The 18832-nt window shown below is 41.4% G+C and overlaps 1 protein-coding gene across 13 annotated transcripts in view; it reads right to left on the minus strand.

Moving 5' to 3' along the window:
• Positions 1 to 18832, minus strand: part of LOC134624793 (serine/threonine-protein kinase BRSK2-like) — a 150183-nt gene that overhangs the window by 23922 nt on the left and 107429 nt on the right. For 4 of the 13 annotated variants that reach the window (XM_063469908.1, XM_063469859.1, XM_063469904.1 and 1 more), the window contains exons 7-13: positions 18269 to 18337; positions 15214 to 15360; positions 14377 to 14408; positions 13533 to 13697; positions 13200 to 13297; positions 10048 to 10201; positions 5013 to 5072 (exon numbers count right to left, since the gene is read on the minus strand). In XM_063469908.1, the coding sequence (XP_063325978.1) occupies positions 5013 to 5072; positions 10048 to 10201; positions 13200 to 13297; positions 13533 to 13697; positions 14377 to 14408; positions 15214 to 15360; positions 18269 to 18337 (725 nt within the window). The remainder of the gene's footprint in view (positions 1 to 5012; positions 5073 to 10047; positions 10202 to 13199; positions 13298 to 13532; positions 13698 to 14376; positions 14409 to 15213; positions 15361 to 18268; positions 18338 to 18832) is intronic. The other 9 variants (XM_063469933.1, XM_063469901.1, XM_063469943.1 and 6 more) reach the window with 3 other exon arrangements.

Genomic DNA, 18832 nt, shown 5'->3' on the forward strand with positions numbered 1-18832 from the left:
TCACTGACAGCTCGCCTCCCATCTTTGGGTTCTTCTTTTTCAATTTGATTTAGCGCAATGACCATTACATATACGGTAGTAAGAGGCTGCTAAGCTGGCCGTAAATGGTTAGTTACAGTGGAAGTGGTTAGTGGAGGTTTTCACTTCCATTGATTCTGAAGGATCTTAGCTTTTGTGTGGCTAATACAACTAGCTGGGAAAGTTATGGTGTGACAGGACAACTTAAGGCTTCAGTAATTCATGTCCTTAACCAAAGTTCAGATAAGCTTTCAGAGCAGCTCAGTCAGTGTTACAACACACACACACACACACACACACACACACACACACACACACACACACACACACACACACACACACACACACACCGAACCAGAGAGCTACTGCAAAATTCATTACCATGGTTTCTCTTTTCTTCTTTTTATGAGTGTTTCCATTTTTCATTTACGTGTCATTAACTTTTCATCCCCCCCCCTTGCTTTTGCCCGTACGCCATGCGCACCACTTTCACCAATCAGGCCTGCTGACGTCTTTGAAGACTTTGGGATTTAATTGCCCATAGACGATTTGGCTTTGTTGGCAGTGAAAAATGAAAACAGTACATCATAATTAAAAATGCTTGAAGACACAGACAGACTGATAGAAACACAGACACACACACAAAAATAAGAAAATAAATAAATAAAATTCTCATAAAGGAGGAATGACATTGCCAACCGCAAATTAGATTTTGCAGATGTGCTGTCATCACACGAAGCAGTATTTGGAGCTCACAGCTATGACACTGCCCCTTGGTTTCTTCATTATTATTACTATTTTCATTATAACCATAATATTATAATAATAATATTATTTAAATAATATTTAAAATCCGTTGTGCCGATGTTGAAATGTTCTCTCTTTAGCTGCTTTAGCGTCTCTACAGCGATGCAGCTGAAGAAACTTCTAAAACAAATATTAGCAAGTTGTTAGAAATCAATTAGCTTCTTCTGCTTGTGTAAAGCTTTTATAAACAGTATTTTTACATCTGAACTCGACATTCTACTTTAATTGAATTTAGCTGTGAGTGAAATAAAACATCTACGTAACTGCTGCTGTGCTACTCGATTCATCATCTAGATTTTTTGTATTTTTGAAATAGAAAACAGGCTACATTAATCTTCTTTTTTTAATGACATGATGAATTAGTCTGACTTAAACATGCTGATGATTTACGTATTTAAGACGTACAGACGAACATCAAACACCTGATGGTGAGCCTGTGTTACTAATACCACTTCTAATCTTTCAATTGAAGCAGCTATCATTAATTTAAATATATAGACGCACCTCGTTAAATGTGATCACTGCTTATGTTTCCTACCAGTAAACTGCAACTAAAAACTGATATTATTTCCAAATGAATTAAACAAAGGTCTCTCTCAGAGTCTCGTTTTAAAATGCTTAACTTAACAGCATTACAGAGTATATTTAAAGCCTGGTAGCCAACTACCTATGGGTTGTTTCACACTTTCTGATAGGCCTCATCTTTGCATCTAATTGGAGCCACTGAACTGTGCCTCTCTCCTGTTTGTGCCGTCAGTACCTTTCAGGCAATTTTTTAATGAAAACACCTGACAAACAATGACTTACTAAATGGTACAGATCATCGACGATGTTTGTTTTGGTGAGTGAAATTATATCAATTTGAACTAATTAGCAGATGTGTGTGTCTGTGCACTGCACCAGTGCTCTTTCTGAATCCTAAGCTTCTTAGAATTAGTTGATCATTTTTGCACTTTACCCTTTTATCCAAATATGGCGCTTCTGGTTATGCAAAAAAATATACCAGTAGCCAAAAAACTAACATTTATAGTTTTAAAGAGTTTTAAAGAAATGATGAAATCAAAGTTCATTCATGATGTTTGTTTTTCAACCCAAAAACTGGACCATCAAAATTATTTAAAATAACCGAAGAGCAAAAACAAATAAATAATTGAAGTTAAGAAATCATTACGTGAGAAGTTGGAAGACTTTTTGAAAATCTGCTAATTGTATCAACTACCTCATGATTTTAAAAGCTCTTTGTTTTCCATTATTGTCTCTAGTACCGCTGTGATACAGTCCCACAGAGTATAATATTGCAGAATCACACATATTCTATCTGCTCTGCGTCCTCATGCTGAGGAAGCACACGCTGATGTTACGTTAAATCATGGCGACGGGGAGAGGAGCTCTTTTGTAACACGCAATTCATCAACGGTGGCGCCCATCCAGGACAAACCCAGGATGCTAACGCTAGCTCATCTCTGAAACGGGAAAATGGATTCCTGGTTTGTTGCTGGTGATGTTTGTTCGTGGGCACAACAAGCTTCATTTTACGGATATTCCCAGTTAGATGACGAGCAAGATAAAAAGCTGTTCAGTGGGACTGTGAACCTCATTTTCATCTCCTGTTTATGCTCCATCTGCATTCAAAGCAATTAATTTATGCTAATCTCCATTAAGGCCACAAATCCACAGACAAACTCGTGTTCCCCCTGCAAGGTCAGCCGCACAGGGAGGATCCACAAATCATTATACACAACCCTCCCCATGCATCATTGGAAAAACACACCAGCAAAGTGCAAAAAAGTTTGTTTGTTTGCCAGTACTTCCTTCACACACACACACACACACACACACACACACACACACACACACACACACGATATGGAGTGAAGATGTTAGGAGGGGAGGAGGGGGTGTTAGACACGGAGGCAGGAAGTTGACCTAAAAATTGTGTTTGCCTCTCAGCGGCTGAGGGAGCAACACCAAAAAGGAAGGGAGTGCAAAACTCATCATTAGGGGTGCAACGATACACAAAATTCACGGTTCGGTTCGGTTCGATACTTTGGTGTCACGGTTCGATATTTTTCCGATACAAAAAAATGTTCATGCTTTTTTATTTTGTCATTTATTAAATTATAAATATATAATTTAACTCAAAAGTACAGTTTTTACATTTAATGTTGCTGAAACGACAAAGTAATAAAAAGATAAATATCTGATGGAGAAATCCCTCATCTTTGGAAAAGAGAGTTTATTACAGAGAAATGGCTCTTTCCAAAATAAAAGCTATACTATACGCTTCTTCTGGGGTATATTCTCAGCAGCATATTAAACATATCAGGTCCCCATAAGGAGAATCATGTGCTAACGGCTGTCTAAATGACTCGGGTAAAGTCTGTAGCATGCGTGCTTGTTGTTTTTGTCTGCTTCCACTTGTCTTTGCACTAGGATGATGTCGGAGTAAATGTGCAGTCATATTCGTTGTGTTCCCACTAGTGCTGTCAGCGTTAATCTCGTTGAAATGACGTTAACGCCACAACACGGCAAATCTCCGTTAACGAGCTACCGCGGATCGCCCCATGCGTGGGGCTGGACAGCGTCAACACGTTAACAAGCTAACTGCGCTAATGCACTAGTTCCCACCCATGTAATTTTCGCATTGCGTGGCACATCCGACATGCTGTTTTACTTTTGTCCATGACGCGCTTACCTTCAGGGTCATACGTCACATGAAGACCAAAATAGTTCCAAAGGCCAGATCTGAATGAGGGTGGGGGAGGTTCAATTTGCTATGTTGCAACAGCTGAACTTCTGTCTCGCTAGCTTGCGCTGCGCTCAGTGGATCTGTGCTCGACAGTGCAGCCTAGGCGGATAAGTCGAACGCAGATCCACTGAGCTCTCAACACAGACAGCATCGTCAGAAGAAAAGTTAAATAAATAAAATAAATTAAAAATTTTGTATTGTTCGATACATATGCGTACCGAACCGAAAGCACTGTATCGAACGGTTCAATATCCATACGAGTATCATTGCACCCCTACTCATCATGTGCCATTTTTCAGATTTCAGTGTGAACAGAATACTCTGCTCACACTGATATAGGCTTCTGATAACAGCGTGACCATTTTGTCTGATTATGCACTGATGGACACCAGAGCCTTCTGTAGTCTGTCCCTACAATTCTAACATCATGTAAAAGTTGTTGTTGTCCAGGCACTCTTCACACAGACGGATCCATTTACAGTAAATCAGGGGCACCTACAGTGGCCCTAAAATGAAAAGAAGTCAGAACATATAAGAAGAAAGCTGAAAACTGACTACAGCATTTAGACAAAAACATTGTACTGGACAGAAAAGGTAAACGTGCTGGTTCAGATTTTGCTTTGGGATCCACCAAAAAGATTTTAGACTTATTCACCAGGATTGTAATGAAAATATTTGTAACCTGTTTTTTGAAGTAGGGTTGCATTTACCCAAACACAAAAATTGATTTTTATTTATTAAAATATCAGAAAAATATGTTGTCAAAGGCAGTAACACCGAGTCACTACCTTACCTTTATTTGGACCAATGCATTTATGTGTGATGTCACACTCCAGAGACCCAAACTCATTACATAAATATCATTCTTCAAAATCTTCAGTTTTCTGTTCCTTCAGTTCAAAGCTAGTAAAAAAGTGAGCCAACGACGGTGCTGAGAGGAATGATGCTCGCCTGTCGCCAGAGATTTCAATCCACTAATAACAAAATAAGACTTTCTCCATCTTTGTCCAGAAAGTAAAATATTATTGACATTAGCTGTTAGAAATGTTGATTGTGTTTCTTTTTGGGGATGTTTTTGTTTTTCTTAATGTCGTATTTTTATTGAGCGTCTGAAGTGATTTGTTAGTAAAGAGAACGGCTTCTTGTTGTGGTGTTGCTTTGGTCACAATGTGGGTTTTTTAGATGATCAATTAATGTAAAAATGATGCAAAAGAAATCACAAATGTTTGAGTGGCCACACTTTTCGTGCTTTAAAAAAAAATAAAGACAGATTTTCATAACAAAAAGTAAATAAACTTTTTCTATGATGAACCACATGCTACATCTAAAAGTGAAAGACAAAGGTGTGACGAACTTTCGCAAGCAATAAGAAAAACCAAAGAGACGAGTGGGAAGAAAATAACACAGACAACAACACAGAAACTCAGAAATCCAATACCTTTCCTCCTTGCTGCAGTTAGCGTTTGTGATATCCAAGCTCTTACTGAAAACAGATTTGCTAAAAAGGGGGCAGAAAAAAAAATCAAGAGATAGACAGAAAGGCAGTCAAGCAAGGGAAAACCTAATGTGCAACATGCGAGCCTATTAAAAAATAAATCTTGAAACTAATTTATTACTGTGAAACTAAAACAAAACAAGACAAAAATTACCAAGAACCCAAGAACTAAAAAACCTCAAATACATGCAGAGATCGAGAACTAAGGAGTCAAAAATTAAGAGGAGACACACATTCATGGATCATGCTGGAGTCAGTGGGACATTCAACACACTCCCTTACCGTAAACAATCAGTTTCTGTATTTTTGCACCTCTGAAACATTTTTACAAGCTGTAATGTTCAGCTTTATTGTCTGAATCATCCTCAGAAATAGGAGAACGCAGCCAGACGCGCGGAGCTTTCTGGCTGTTAAAGCTGGTGAAGTGTAACAAATCAGACAGCACCTGCTGAGTGCAGCTCATCACGAGCAGAGCAGCGTAAAATAATTTGTATGAAAACTCCAGCATAGCGTATGTCAGCATTTACAATATGGTTTTTGAACAATAAAAATATATACTGCAAATGTACAATTTGCTTTATATGAAGAGAAACAGTTTTTCATGTTCTGACAACAACAACACAGCAGACCAGGTGATCTCAAAGCTCACGCAGGCTGCCCTATTGTGGTTGCCAACATTCGCCATCCCGGTGTGCTGTCACCTTCCTCACCTGTGACGGAGGTAACGGGCACGTCTGCATTATCGCAGTTTAATCCAGAATGCATGAGAGACGTGCTTGTGAAACAACACTGCAATCCTTTGCTGTTCCCTCTGAAGGGTCCAGTGACAGGAACGCCGGCCCGGGTTCTGCATTCTGTGTGGAACATGTCCCATTGAACTTGCTCTGGACCTGGGTAGAGGCACAGCGGCCCAAGGCCCTAGAGAAGAGCCTTGTCACCTCTCTTTTTCTCCTCACATGTCTTCTGCAATGATATAACAGCCGCGCCGAAGAGTCCTTGAGGGGCAACAGGGGTGTCGAGGAGCTCCTCTTTTTTCTTAGTCGGCAGGTTGGTGAGCCCGAGCCAGAGTATCGGCTCCTGGATAATCATGAGACCCATGGCTCTCCCAGCAGCCTGTATAGCTACCTTGTGGAGGCGGAGGACGTGGTCAGTTATGACGCAGATTTCTTCCCACACTGTGGTATCTGATTTAGCTGTCATGTCCTTTTCTAGCTTGGCTTGGTAAGACGTTAGCATAGAGGCGGCGTTGTGGGCTCTTACCCACAGAGCCGCTGCCTTGTAGCACTTATCTGTAAGGCTAGACTGGAAGCGGTCTGTCTTGGAGAGGAGGGATGGGGTGATGAGGACAGAGATGTCTTCAGGTGAAGATGGCTCAATATTAACAGTTCCACTTGTGGCATTTGACTCCATCCTCTCATAAACCAAAAGGGAGCTCCCCACCTCCCTACAGGAGGGAGGTTGAACGTCTGGTGTCCTGGTGCAGCCACAACAACCTGGTGCTGAATGCCCAGAAGACAGTGGAGATTATTGTGGACTTCAGGAAGCACACAGCCCCACTCCCCCCCATCATCCTGACTGACACCCTCATCACCTCTGTGGACTCATTCCGCTTCCTGGGTACCACCATCACCCAGGACCTGAAGTGGGAGCCCACCATCACCTCCGTCATTAAGAAAGCCCAGCAGAGGATGTACTTCCTGAGGCAGCTGAAGAAATTCAACCTGCCAACACGGACGATGATGCAATTCTACACCGCAATCATCGAGTCCATCCTCACCTCCTCCATCACCGTGTGGTACGCTGGAGCCACTATCAGGGACAAACAGAGACTGCAGCGTGTTGTGCGCTCTGCTGAGAAGGTGATTGGCTGCAGTCTCCCATCTCTGCAGGACCTGTACACCTCCAGGACACTGGGGCGTGCAGCTCGGATCACAGCTGACCCTTCTCACCCTGGACACAGTCTGTTTGACCTGCTCCCCTCAGGCAGGAGGCTCCGGTCCATTCGCACCAGAACCTCTCGCCATAAGAACAGTTTCCTCCCCTCTGCTGTTGGACTCATGAACAATAACCATTTGACTGTTCCCACCACTAACACATGACCCTACACTGTGTTCACTGCATCATTCCATGTTTGGCACTGATCACCACCTGCACTCATGTATATATCTATCTACTTAGCACTTTTAATTCTTATTTTTATGTCTATTTAAGCATTATATGACAGTATGTTTGCACTAAGCACCGCAGCAATTTCCTAATGTTGTAAACCTGCTCAACATTTGGCAATAAAACCCTTTCTGATTCTGATGGGGTGTTTTTCGCTGTATGTCTTTTCTTTCCCCATCCCTTCTATCTCATCAAGTAGCTCCGGGGAAATGGGCAACACATACTTCCCCGTCTTTTTTGCCTTTGGATATTTCTCACCATCAAAACGAGATTTTACAACCTCGGTTTGCACGCCGTGCCACGGGATGTTGAGCCTAGCAGCTGCTTGCTTGCACATGTCCTGCATGTCCAGGGGAGACGGCAGTGCAGATTTTTCAACCTCACCAGTAGCCGAGGGCTTTTCAACCAAGCTGATGCTAGCCAAGGAGTTGGACTCTTCCTCCTCATCGTCAGACAGCAGGAGCTCCGTGTCGCCTGACTCATCTTTGTCCTCGTTAGCATCTCCAATCCAGGGTGACTCAAGCATGGGGGAAAAACTCACATATTCCATGTGTCTCCAGTGACGGGAAAGCAGTGACGATGGGGTGAGGGTCTGCATCTGCCCAGCTCGGGCCTGGTGTTGCGGCCAAATCATTGGGCATTTCAATTTCTCCTTGCGCCGCAGCAGCCTCACACAGCAAAGGGTCGCCACCCGACAGGTTAGCCTGGCGAGCTAGCCTGCGGCGGAGTAGTTTGCGTGTGAAAGCCGCGCATTGGATACAGTTGTGTATGGATGTCATGGTAGCCCGTGCATGTGATAAGCCAAAGCATGCCGCACACACGGGGTGTGTATCCCAGGCAGAAATCTACTTGCTGCAATGACAAAGTTTTGCAACTTTGTTGTCAGTCATAGCCATGGTTAGCTAGAGAGTTGTGAACGTTAGCGAGCTCTACAACTCACTAAAGTCCAGAGAATATTGCTATTCCTCAGCTAGCATGGGGTGAAAAGTACTTTTCTACAGGTATTGCTACCTAATGTGAGAAACCGTTAGCGCCGAAGGGTATTGCTACCTGATGATAAAGCTACTGGTACCTTTATTAGCAAACTGTTGCTACTTTGCTTTGGGAAAAGATTGCTACTTCCCAGGGTGAAAGTATTGCTACTTAACACCAACATTAGCCACAGGACAGTATTGCTACTGCTTGTATGCTAGCACCCAATAGCACAGGTGTCTTTCCACTCTTCTGTTAAAAACGAGAAGAAGCAGTGAGCAGATACCAATCCAGCGCCCGGGAGCAGTGTGCAGAGACGGTAACTTGCTCAAGGGTACCTCAGGGTAGCCGTTTGGTGGATTTGAACCCCCAACTTTCCGGTCATGGGGCGAACACTCTACCTACTGAGCTATCCCACTGTCTGGGCATCACGTAGCTGGCATAAAGGCATTTGAGCTTCTGATAAGGTCACACAAGAGACATTCCCATAATGAGACAGGAAATGAATGCTATAAAAGAGAACCACAAAGATCTTCAGCTCCTTCTACTTAACCCTCTTCTATGACACCATAAATTACTCATAACACATCCAGAGCATATATTGAATTAAATGTGTTAGCTTGCTCTCTTTTAAATACACAGATAATATAAAAAACACATACAGCCACCACAGTGTCAACCATTGGCTACAGAAGTCCATCAGGCCATTAAATTGATGCTCCATCAATCGTTTCTACTGCATCTGAATATAAAGCAAGTAATTTAATAAGGTAGCTTGATGAAAGCTTGTTTTCACACATATACTCCCGACAATGACAATACAGTTTGGACATCGTCTGCCGTTTCCTGCAGCATGGGATTAATCCTCAGCTGCATTCTCACTCCTACTCTGGTTTTGGTGAGGGAGCTGCAGAGCCAGGACTCATGAAGACCGCTCACTCGCACTATTCTCAGATGCCATCAGATAATAAGCTGATAAGATATTTTTTTCTGCTTTGTTTTTTTTTTTTATGTTTTTAGAAGATTTAGAACTTTTGTCTGATACTAATACCTCACTCCCCTAGTAAACAACATGCTGTTGCTTCAGCTCTTCATGTAGGGTTTCACATTATCATCTAGTTTTTTCTGTTTGTCATATATGTGTGTACACCCATGTCCATACAAGGTTATTAGGAAGGAGGAAACACATGGATTACAATCTCCTCCATTATTTTGTCACCGCTCGACTACAAAAACATCCACAGGATTTCGTGCACGCCAGCTTGCTAAATGGATTTCAGTTCACAGCTTCTCAAACCGGGATGCTTCTTGTCCTGCATGCTCCATGCACACCTTACCCACACCACGCACAAACCTGAGAGACCGGTCCATGCATTTCAACATCTGTGATGAATTTCTGCCAGAGCTAAGAGTGCACTGTTAGTCTCAGGCAGATCTAAACCCAGAGATTACATCAGGCCTTGTGTGATGTGTATTGTATGTCTGACACCACCAGAGAAAGAATAATGCATCATGTATTTAACCACAGTTCACTGAAGCATGGAAGGACTTACAGCTGTTTGAGAGACTTCCCAGTAAACCTGACAGAGCTCAGTGAAATGAAAGATTGAAGTAAAGTCGTACTGAGGGCAAACAGTACACGTGTGAAATTAATATTTTTAAAAGACCAGTCCAATTTTGATAAAGTGCTGTAAACTGTGATTAAATGCATTATTTATCATAACTGATAATCAATTCAAAACTCATCAATGACACTTTAAACAACAGCAAACAGCCTTGATTGACCTGGAGAAACATGTTTGTCCATGCACGAGCACACGTGCCAATCTCGGTCTTTTACCTCTGTCCGTGCGTGGCCATGTCGATGGCTCGCCGCACCGGTACAGGAGACCCTCCCTCTGTGACGCTCAGCACCTCCATGGACTTTCTCTCCGGCCTCCGCTTGCCGTGACGGCTCAGCATGGGGGAGTCTACACGCTTCCTGGGAGGGTCTGCTGAGCGGGCCCAGGGTGAGCCGAGATGAGAAGGAAAAAGATAAAGGCAAAAACATTAAAAGTGATCATTAAAAAACAAAAAACAGTCAGAAGAATTCAAAAATAACATTATTCTATATTTATCAAATGGTAGAATCTCATAAAGCTGATATAAAACAGTAAATTAAAGGTGAAATACTAACTGAAAGGCTCAGTTTATCAGAACACTTCAGCCCCCTAAGCTATTCACTATGCTCTTTTTACCCCTCTACATGTAAACTAGAACACCACTTTAAAGGAGCAGAGTAGAAAAAAAATGTGTTCCTGTATTTGGACAAGCATACCAAATTTTGTCATTCAACACACATTTAGTCAGGATTTTCCACTTACTTTTTTCTGTGGAAGGAAGATGCTCATGGATAAAGAAGATAGCAAACAAACACAAAATACCTTTTCTTGGTATCTCAGCTATTATCAGTTTCACGTTAAAAAGCTAATACAGTATGTCAAAACATGACTGTATTAGCCTATATTTAGTTTTAATTTGATGGATTAGCTTTTTCCTAAATGGCTAACATTAGCTAAATTTTACTTCAACACATTAAAATACTGATGACACTCCCTAGCAGATCGTTACATGGAGAAACCTTTTGAATACAAGCGTGCTGATCCACACAGGTGTGCACACAGGTGTACACATGGGTGTTCACAGACACAAACTACACCTTTCTTGGCTGCTACCTCAAAGCACATTGTGCGCTGTCGATCTTGCGTGCTGCACAATAACATGTAATATTTAGTATCTACTGTTATCTACTGTTAGCTAGTTTATTGTGATGGTGTTGTATTTATTATGTTGCTCTTTTTTTGTTTGTTTTCTCTTCTGTTTTTTCTTATCTCCATACAGGTGATCCAGGTGTTTTGTTTGTTTTTCTTTTTTTCTCTTCCCCCCTTTCTCACCATCTCTTCTCCCCTCTATTTTTCTTTCTCTCCCTCTCTTTCTTCCATTCTTTCTCCCTGTCCTATCCCCCAGTCATGTCTGTCCCGTCTGTAACAACCGAAAATCAAATCAAATAAATACATAATTATAATAAAGGTCAATCAAATGGACCAATATGGCAAGGCCATGATGATCCACTTGGTAAAGTAAATCCGCTTGGCATCTTTCTTGGCCTTCAGACAACAATTCTGATGGCTAAAGATCCAAACGGGAAAGGCAATAAAAAATAAAAATAAATTTAAAAAAAAGTGTGTGTATGTATGTCATTTCCAAAAACGTATTTTTAAACTAGTAGTAACAACAAAAATGAATGAAAAAAGGTTCTACATGTAGTACACAAAGACTGTGTAGCTTTATTAGCTAGCTCACTCTGCACTCTTCCACAAAAAGATAGCTAACCACAGAGCTATACTCATAAAAAGAGTGTATTTAACTAACTATCCAAGCAAAAACCAAAGCAAAAGTCACTAACAGCATGAAAAGTGAAAATGGCAAACCTACATTTATAGAAAATCGGCTAACTAGAGAGACAGTCATAAACTAGCTTACCACCCGGTATTTAAGTGATGACGTGATTAATCCTGCTTCCGGGTCCAAACTACTCTGCGTTTAATAAGGCTGTTGTGTTTTTAACATGTTTGTATCTTGTTCTATTTAATCTCAACAAACCTCTAAAAACAGTCAGTGATCACTGTCGGCCTCTCTCAGTTTTTATTACCACTGTTCATTTTAAAGCTCAGTTTTTAAACCCTTGCGATGTAACTACTACAGCCCAGCCCATGCAGCAGTATATTAATGACTAACCTCATATTGTGGATGGATTATCTCAGTTGTTCTCCTGACTGAAGCTTGGTCCGTTTACAGCATCATGCCATGCGATTGCATTTGTCCCTAACCATCAGGAACCCTCACGTTAACTTTTATCGAGTGGAAAAAAGTTAGTGTTCATCCTCCAGCTTCACTGTGTTTATGTTATGCTAACATAGCTGTGTCGCTAGCCACCACGTAGCACATCATTATATACCAGCTAGTCCAACTTCAGTAACCCTACAAACGTCACTGCTGTTTAGTTTTCTGTCTTCATTTATGTTGGAAGTGATAGCAGAGCTGTACGTTTGAATTTGTTTCCAAAATCTCTCAGTCAGAACATGCTATATCATGTTTAGGTGGAAACTAGCAAGCTAACTTCCTGCTAACATCTAACATCGTTAAATGTAACAAATCCTGTTTTCATGGATGCCTGGATGTTAAAATTAATTGTTAAACCTGGTAAAGCAGCAACGCTGATTGTTTTATTAAAGATGAAAGAATTTAGACAGTTTGTAACTCTCAGTGATGCCGCAGTGTTCGTTTGACTTTGGGACCTGAAGCGGAGTTTGGACCCAGACATGGCTAATGACATCAGACTTAAAGACCGGATAGCCATCAGTTTTGATGAACCTGAATGAATTAAATATAAACACCTTTTTTAAGTTGCTAGTTTCTATTAATATTAAAATAAAAATTAGTAGGAACTTACTCAAAACAGAAATGCAGATAATACTTAATCTCTATAAGATGGAGTCTGAATGCTACTCCTTAAATAAACTAGTTTAAATTGGCATGGACACTGACAGACAACAGGTTATTGGTAGATTTGAGTTGCTTTCAAAGTTAACAGAGATTGTTCAAAACTGGAATCAAACAACATGTATATTTTTTGTAAAATAGGTTTGTGGCAATCCTGGATGAAATAATTAAAAAGAATCAAAACATATGGGATCAAAAAAAATGTTGGCATTTAAAACCTTCATTGCTTCATTTGCCTTACTCTAGTTTGATTTACTGTATAAACATGCTTAGCATGTTAACAAAACCTGCTGAGCCAAACCCTAAGGGGCTAAGGGGATGACCAAAGGTATTAAAATTCAGTCATGTGGGGCTGATGAACATGCGTTCCAAAGATATTAGCAAAACACCAAATAGTCGTTGAGGCATTCATGTATGGACCAATGACAGATATTGGTTAGACTGGCCTACCGATCTCGTTGCGTGGTGGCAGGTTCTGGTCCTCGTGGCTGGGATACCTCTCCTTCCGGTCCAGTAGCAAGAAGTAGATCATCTTTTCCTGGTTGTCACTGTAGAGACAAAGAGAGATGACCGTGAGCTGAGCACCCAGCGGCTGAGACTGGAACAAAAAGATGGTTCATCATCGCAAGATATTAAATGAAATAATTCATCAAGCTGACAGTTTGTCAAGCAGTCTCTAATATATTTCTCTTCTCCGTCTCAGCGCCTCCCACCCTTTCAATCTGCTTCATGTGTGGTTTTGTAAATGACTTTGTGCTCCCTCGTCCCTTCATTGTCACTCACTCCTCAGACAGCAGATCTTTGGTCAGTTTGTCCTTGTCTCTGAAGCAGCCCAGGGAGTGCATGCTCTCCAGGACGTCGGGGTCGATCTCTTCGACCGAAGCCAGTGTTCTGATGGCCACCTTCCTGGGGATGGGCTGCTCGGGTTCTGGCTCGTTCTTTCCAGCTCTGCAACATAAACCGCACAATCAAACGTTCTGGTGAAGACACTAAAGCTTCACAATGAAAGAGAAGCTCAGTCCTTAAATTCAATGATCAGAAAAAGCTTTTGAAAACTTCAATTTGGTGGAAAGTTAGTAAGTAGTAAAGTAATCGAACCAAAGATGCACAGAGGTTTGTCAAGCAGGCCAAAAATCTGGCAAGACTTGCTTTTGATAACAGGATACATTTATACACAGTAAGAGTTTTAGTGGTGGTGGTGGTGGTGGTGGTGGTGTTTTGGTGGTGACACAAAAATTCGATCTAAAACGTTTAGTAAGATGGCAAAAATCAGTGAAATAAGGTTTTGGTTGAACTGTGTGACCCTCTGTGTGATTTCAAATCAAAAGAATTTGAGTTTTAAAATCCAGAAATATTACATCCATTAGAAATCAGAGGTGCATTAGAGCATCCTGATGGTCTGGCCTCTCAGCGTTGGAGCAAACACAGCTCTCACTCTCAGGACTAATGGACACGATTCCTCTCTGAGAGGTCTCCATCAGAGAGTTCAAAAAACACTCTTATTATTTTCATTCTGCATTATCTGCTGTGGCGTTTTTCTTTCATCACATCACTTTAAGCGGACATGCACGTACACACTGAACCAAGACAGAAGCAGACAAAAATAAACTCAAGTGTCTGTACTCACAGATACCACGTATGCTTCTGGATCTGCTCCAACTGTAAGGACAAATAAACATTAATGAATGATTTCCAAGTGAAACGGACAAAGACGAGCAGGCTCAATGGTCTCTGAAGATCCAGGGAATGGGTGTCTTTATCAAACAGCATTAAGTTGCAGGATCCAGTGTCCACTTCACCACAACGAGGCACACTGGTGAGCATGCTGGTTAACTGCACTCTGCAGCTTTTTCCAGCCTTTTTAAAGCTCAGGAGCAGACCCTACAGCCACCGTCCGGCTAACTGCAGTGAAGTAAACCTAGGCTATGACTTAGCTGGAATAAAGGGAAACAGATGCAGGAAGCAGGGAGGTTTGCAGTGTAAAAGTTTAAAAGCCTTTTCTTTCAAATCTTCTTTATGAAACTGGTTTTTAAAAGTAGTTTCTCTGTGACTTGTTTATCATTTCTTTGGTGTTTGATTTAGTTTTACACTTTTATGCTGTTCTTACTCCTGAATTACAGATTTATCAGCTGCGGTATGATGTCTAACACAGCTGCTTAACCAGCAGAAGAAAATGAAGTGAAAGCAGATTATCTAACAGTACTTTTGTTATATTTGCAATGATTGTCTTCTAAACAAATCTTTGGCTTTAGATGAAAGGAAAGCACAGTAGCTGCAAGGCCAGTCACAGTGCAAATGTGCTAAATTTAGCACAAGTGCAGCATGTAGTTCCTAAGGCAGCAGCCGGAGATCATAAAAATGCAAAGCGACCACAGTCATGCTGATGGAGGACCTCAGCCCTCTCCGGGTCTATAACGAATCGGGCCAGGGGGTGATGTGACGTGGGCAGACTGCAGCAGCTTACCGTCAGCCTCTTGATGGGGTCTACTTCAATCATGCCACGCAGAAGGTTCTGACAGTCTGGAGGGATAAAGTGAGGCATGTGGAAAACTCCCAGCTTCACCTTCTCCAGCAGGTTTCTCAGGTTGTCGTCATCAAAAGGAAGAGCGCCCTGAGAAAAGGCACAATGGTAACGTCTAAACATTTACACATTTCAATCCCTTATTTTCTGTTATACATCCTGTTGTAGTGGTGGTTACTTTTTAATAACGTGGTCTTAATAAAGGTCGGCATAGTCTTCCCAATGCTGTAAACCCTCCACTTCAGATTGTTCTGTACTCCCAGATCTTCATAATGTCAGTGAGTGGATATTTACAGTTGGTCACATGAGGCACAGAAGCCCCGCCCACTGGCTACTTAAGCTTTCTGTTGATGAGCAGAAGGAAATCAGAGGAAAGTGGTAACAGCCTTAAAGGGGGAGGAGCTAAACTAGCTTTCAGTTAAGTGGATGAGCAGAGATGTCGCCTCTAGGCCTGGTACAACCTAAATAATTACTCAATAATTATTATTAAACTATCATTATTAATATGTGGATTGATCTGTGAATCATGCAAACTACCAAGAATGAAGACATGAAGCTAAAAATGAGCACAGCAGATCCTGGTTCTTTGTATTTATTTGTTTAAGCAGTTCTGTATTAAAATCACAGCTAGAAAATAATAAACTGCATCATGTGTTTATACGTGCACCAGCAACACGAGATCACATGACCCAGCGCTGACATCTGCCTGTTGTCATGTAACCGGTCTGTCAGGTGTGCCCTGAGAGATAATCTGCCGTTTGACAAAGAAGGTGACCAGAGGCAGTTTTGCGAGAGGTATCAGTCATCAGAGTGAGTGATGATGAGGCACTCTGTACTGCAGCCAGCCGGCTCTGCCTCTGCTCTCCAGCTAGGGCGCACGCTCAATAACATGATGACTGATACCGTTTCCTCCTCATAAAAAACAAGCAGGATGAAGCCAGATGGTCACTGACACTGCGTGGTAATCAAAACAACACCAGCGGAGAGATTTATCTTCACATGATGACTGTGTTATGTGATCCATCTTCATCAAGAGGATAAAACACTCGTGCGTTCACACGGCACCAAAACAAACAGTCATTTACTCCCTACTATCACATTACAGAGCTGCTGGTATGAAAAGCCTTCGTTATGTGATGTGTCCGGACGAAGCAAAGCTGACATATTCAAATCATTTTGTAGGGGAAAGAAAAAAACAATATTAGGATAAACTGGATTTTCCCCACATAAATATTTTATTTTCCCACAACCTGGAATTTACAAAATCCTGCATTCCAAATCAGCCAGAGTTTTTCAGAGGCCCAGTTTTACCTAAGGCCAAACTACATACAAGCTGCCATATTTACCACAATAAAGCCTCGTACATGTGGTCCGGGTCTAAATGTATCTATTAGCTTGACAAGAATAAGTCGATTATTTTATGGACGGACAGAATCTCTAACCGCATTTTAAAATTGAGCATCCTTTGATCAAACCAAACAAAGAGAGCTCTCTAACCTGCATTTTCGCATATGTTTCAACTAGTACTGTCAGCGTTAACCTCGTTAAAATGACGTTAACGCCATAACCGCATTAACGCGACAAATCTACCTTAGACGGTTAGCGCGGATCGCCCCGTGCGTGGGGCTGCAAGGCGTCAATGCGGTTAGCTCGTTAACACTGTGCAGCCCCACGCACGGGGCGATCCGTGCTAACTGACTAACGGAGGTTTGTCGCGTTAATGCGGTTATGGCGTTAACGTCATTTTAACGAGGTTAACGCTGACAGCACTAGTTTCAACAAAACAGTGATTAAAGAACTAAAGTCTCATTTAGATTCAGGGCATCAAGGCTGTACGTACACATAGATATGCTGGTATAATAATATTTAGTAATAATGAATCATTTAAGCTAGCCATTCAAGCAAGAGGGAACAATGAGACAAACAAAGGTCAGAGCTGGGCTCTCATTAACAAATGTGCTATTAGCATCTCCTGCAGAGATAAACAGTCACTGCAAACACAACAGATTCCACAGAGTTCTCCTGAAAAGGCAAAGCTACGGTCGTTACGGCACAGGAGCATAATCTGCATGTAGATGTATGCAACCAGCAGCCACATTTGCACACACCAGTGCTGCCTATGACCGGCCGTAAATGATCGATCACCGTGTTTTAGACATGTCACTTATGAAACACAGATTTCTGTTGTGGAAACATTCTTCTGCAGTCGGTCATTTGTAGATTCACAATTTAGAACAAAGAGGCCCGTTACAAAGGAAAGGAGAACATCCTGTCTTTACCCATTTTATTTATAATGTGGTTTTAATATTTTATCAGTACACATTGTGTTTCCAGCAGCCCATCTTTAATTTAATCCTGGCTGGTGGAAACCACAGACTCCAGGTATACCAAAGGATGCAGAGTGCTCCCATCAGGTGATTTACTTTGTCCAGAAGTAATTCACGATCTTTTTTACTTTATCCCGGCTGTATACAGTATAAATACTTTGCCAAGGAAAAACCTGAATTAACTCCGCCCCTTTGTTTTTTTCCTCTTGTCACGTATCAAATCAGGAGTTGCCTGATTTAGAAAATGTAACTATTTTAATGTTAAGATTCTGTTGTGCTTCCTCGTGGATACGATGTTCCTCTTTTTACAGTTGTTTGCATCCCTCTTCATGATTTTTTGATTTTGTTTAGCACCTTTTTGTATTTTTGTTCAGTTTGTCATTACATATTATATTTAAACTATTTGGTTTCTTTGTGGGCATTTCGCATCTCTTAGTAATACTTTATGGTCATTTATCACACAATTGTAGCTGTTTTTAATCTCAGTTTTTTGTCTTTTTGCTTCTTTTTTCTACGATGTTTGCAGCTCTTCAATATTTTGGTTGTGTCTGGAAGTGTTATGAATTTCACTGCTGTTGCATGAAGATGCCAAACGCGTGTCAAAATGACTGTAAAAGCACAATGTCCAGGCCATTTTCTGCCATTGCAGTGCAGTAGGAGAAGTCACTTACCACTAAAAGTGCAAACAGGATGACTCCACAGCTCCACGCATCGGCTTTCCTCCCATCATACTTCTCCCCCTGGTGCACACATGCAGACACACACACAGATGAGCTTCGTCCTAAAATGTTTCCCAAACATCACCCTGGCTGCTCTGGGCCTTAACACATTAACTGACCAAAAATCGTAGCCCTCATTTCTCCAAATGTATTAAATGAGCATCTAAAATCATTTGTAGTCCCAGATTTATAGAAATACAGTGGCTTGCAAAAGTATTCGGCCCCCTTGAACTTTCCCACATTTTGTCACATTACAGCCACAAACATGAATCAATGTTATTGGAATTTCACGTGAAAGACCAATACAAAGTGGTGTACACGTGAGAAGTGGAACGAAAATCATACATGATTCCAAACATTTTTCCAAATAAATAACTGCAAAGTGGGGTGTGCATAATTATTCAGCCCCCTTTGGTCTGAGTGCAGTCAGACATAGACATTGCCTGATGAGTGCTAATGACTAAATAGAGTGCACCTGTGTGTAATCTAATGTCAGTACAAATACAGCTGCTCTGT

This window comes from Pelmatolapia mariae, linkage group LG1, assembly GCF_036321145.2.
Source record: "Pelmatolapia mariae isolate MD_Pm_ZW linkage group LG1, Pm_UMD_F_2, whole genome shotgun sequence".
NCBI classification, from domain to species: Eukaryota; Metazoa; Chordata; class Actinopteri; order Cichliformes; family Cichlidae; genus Pelmatolapia; species Pelmatolapia mariae.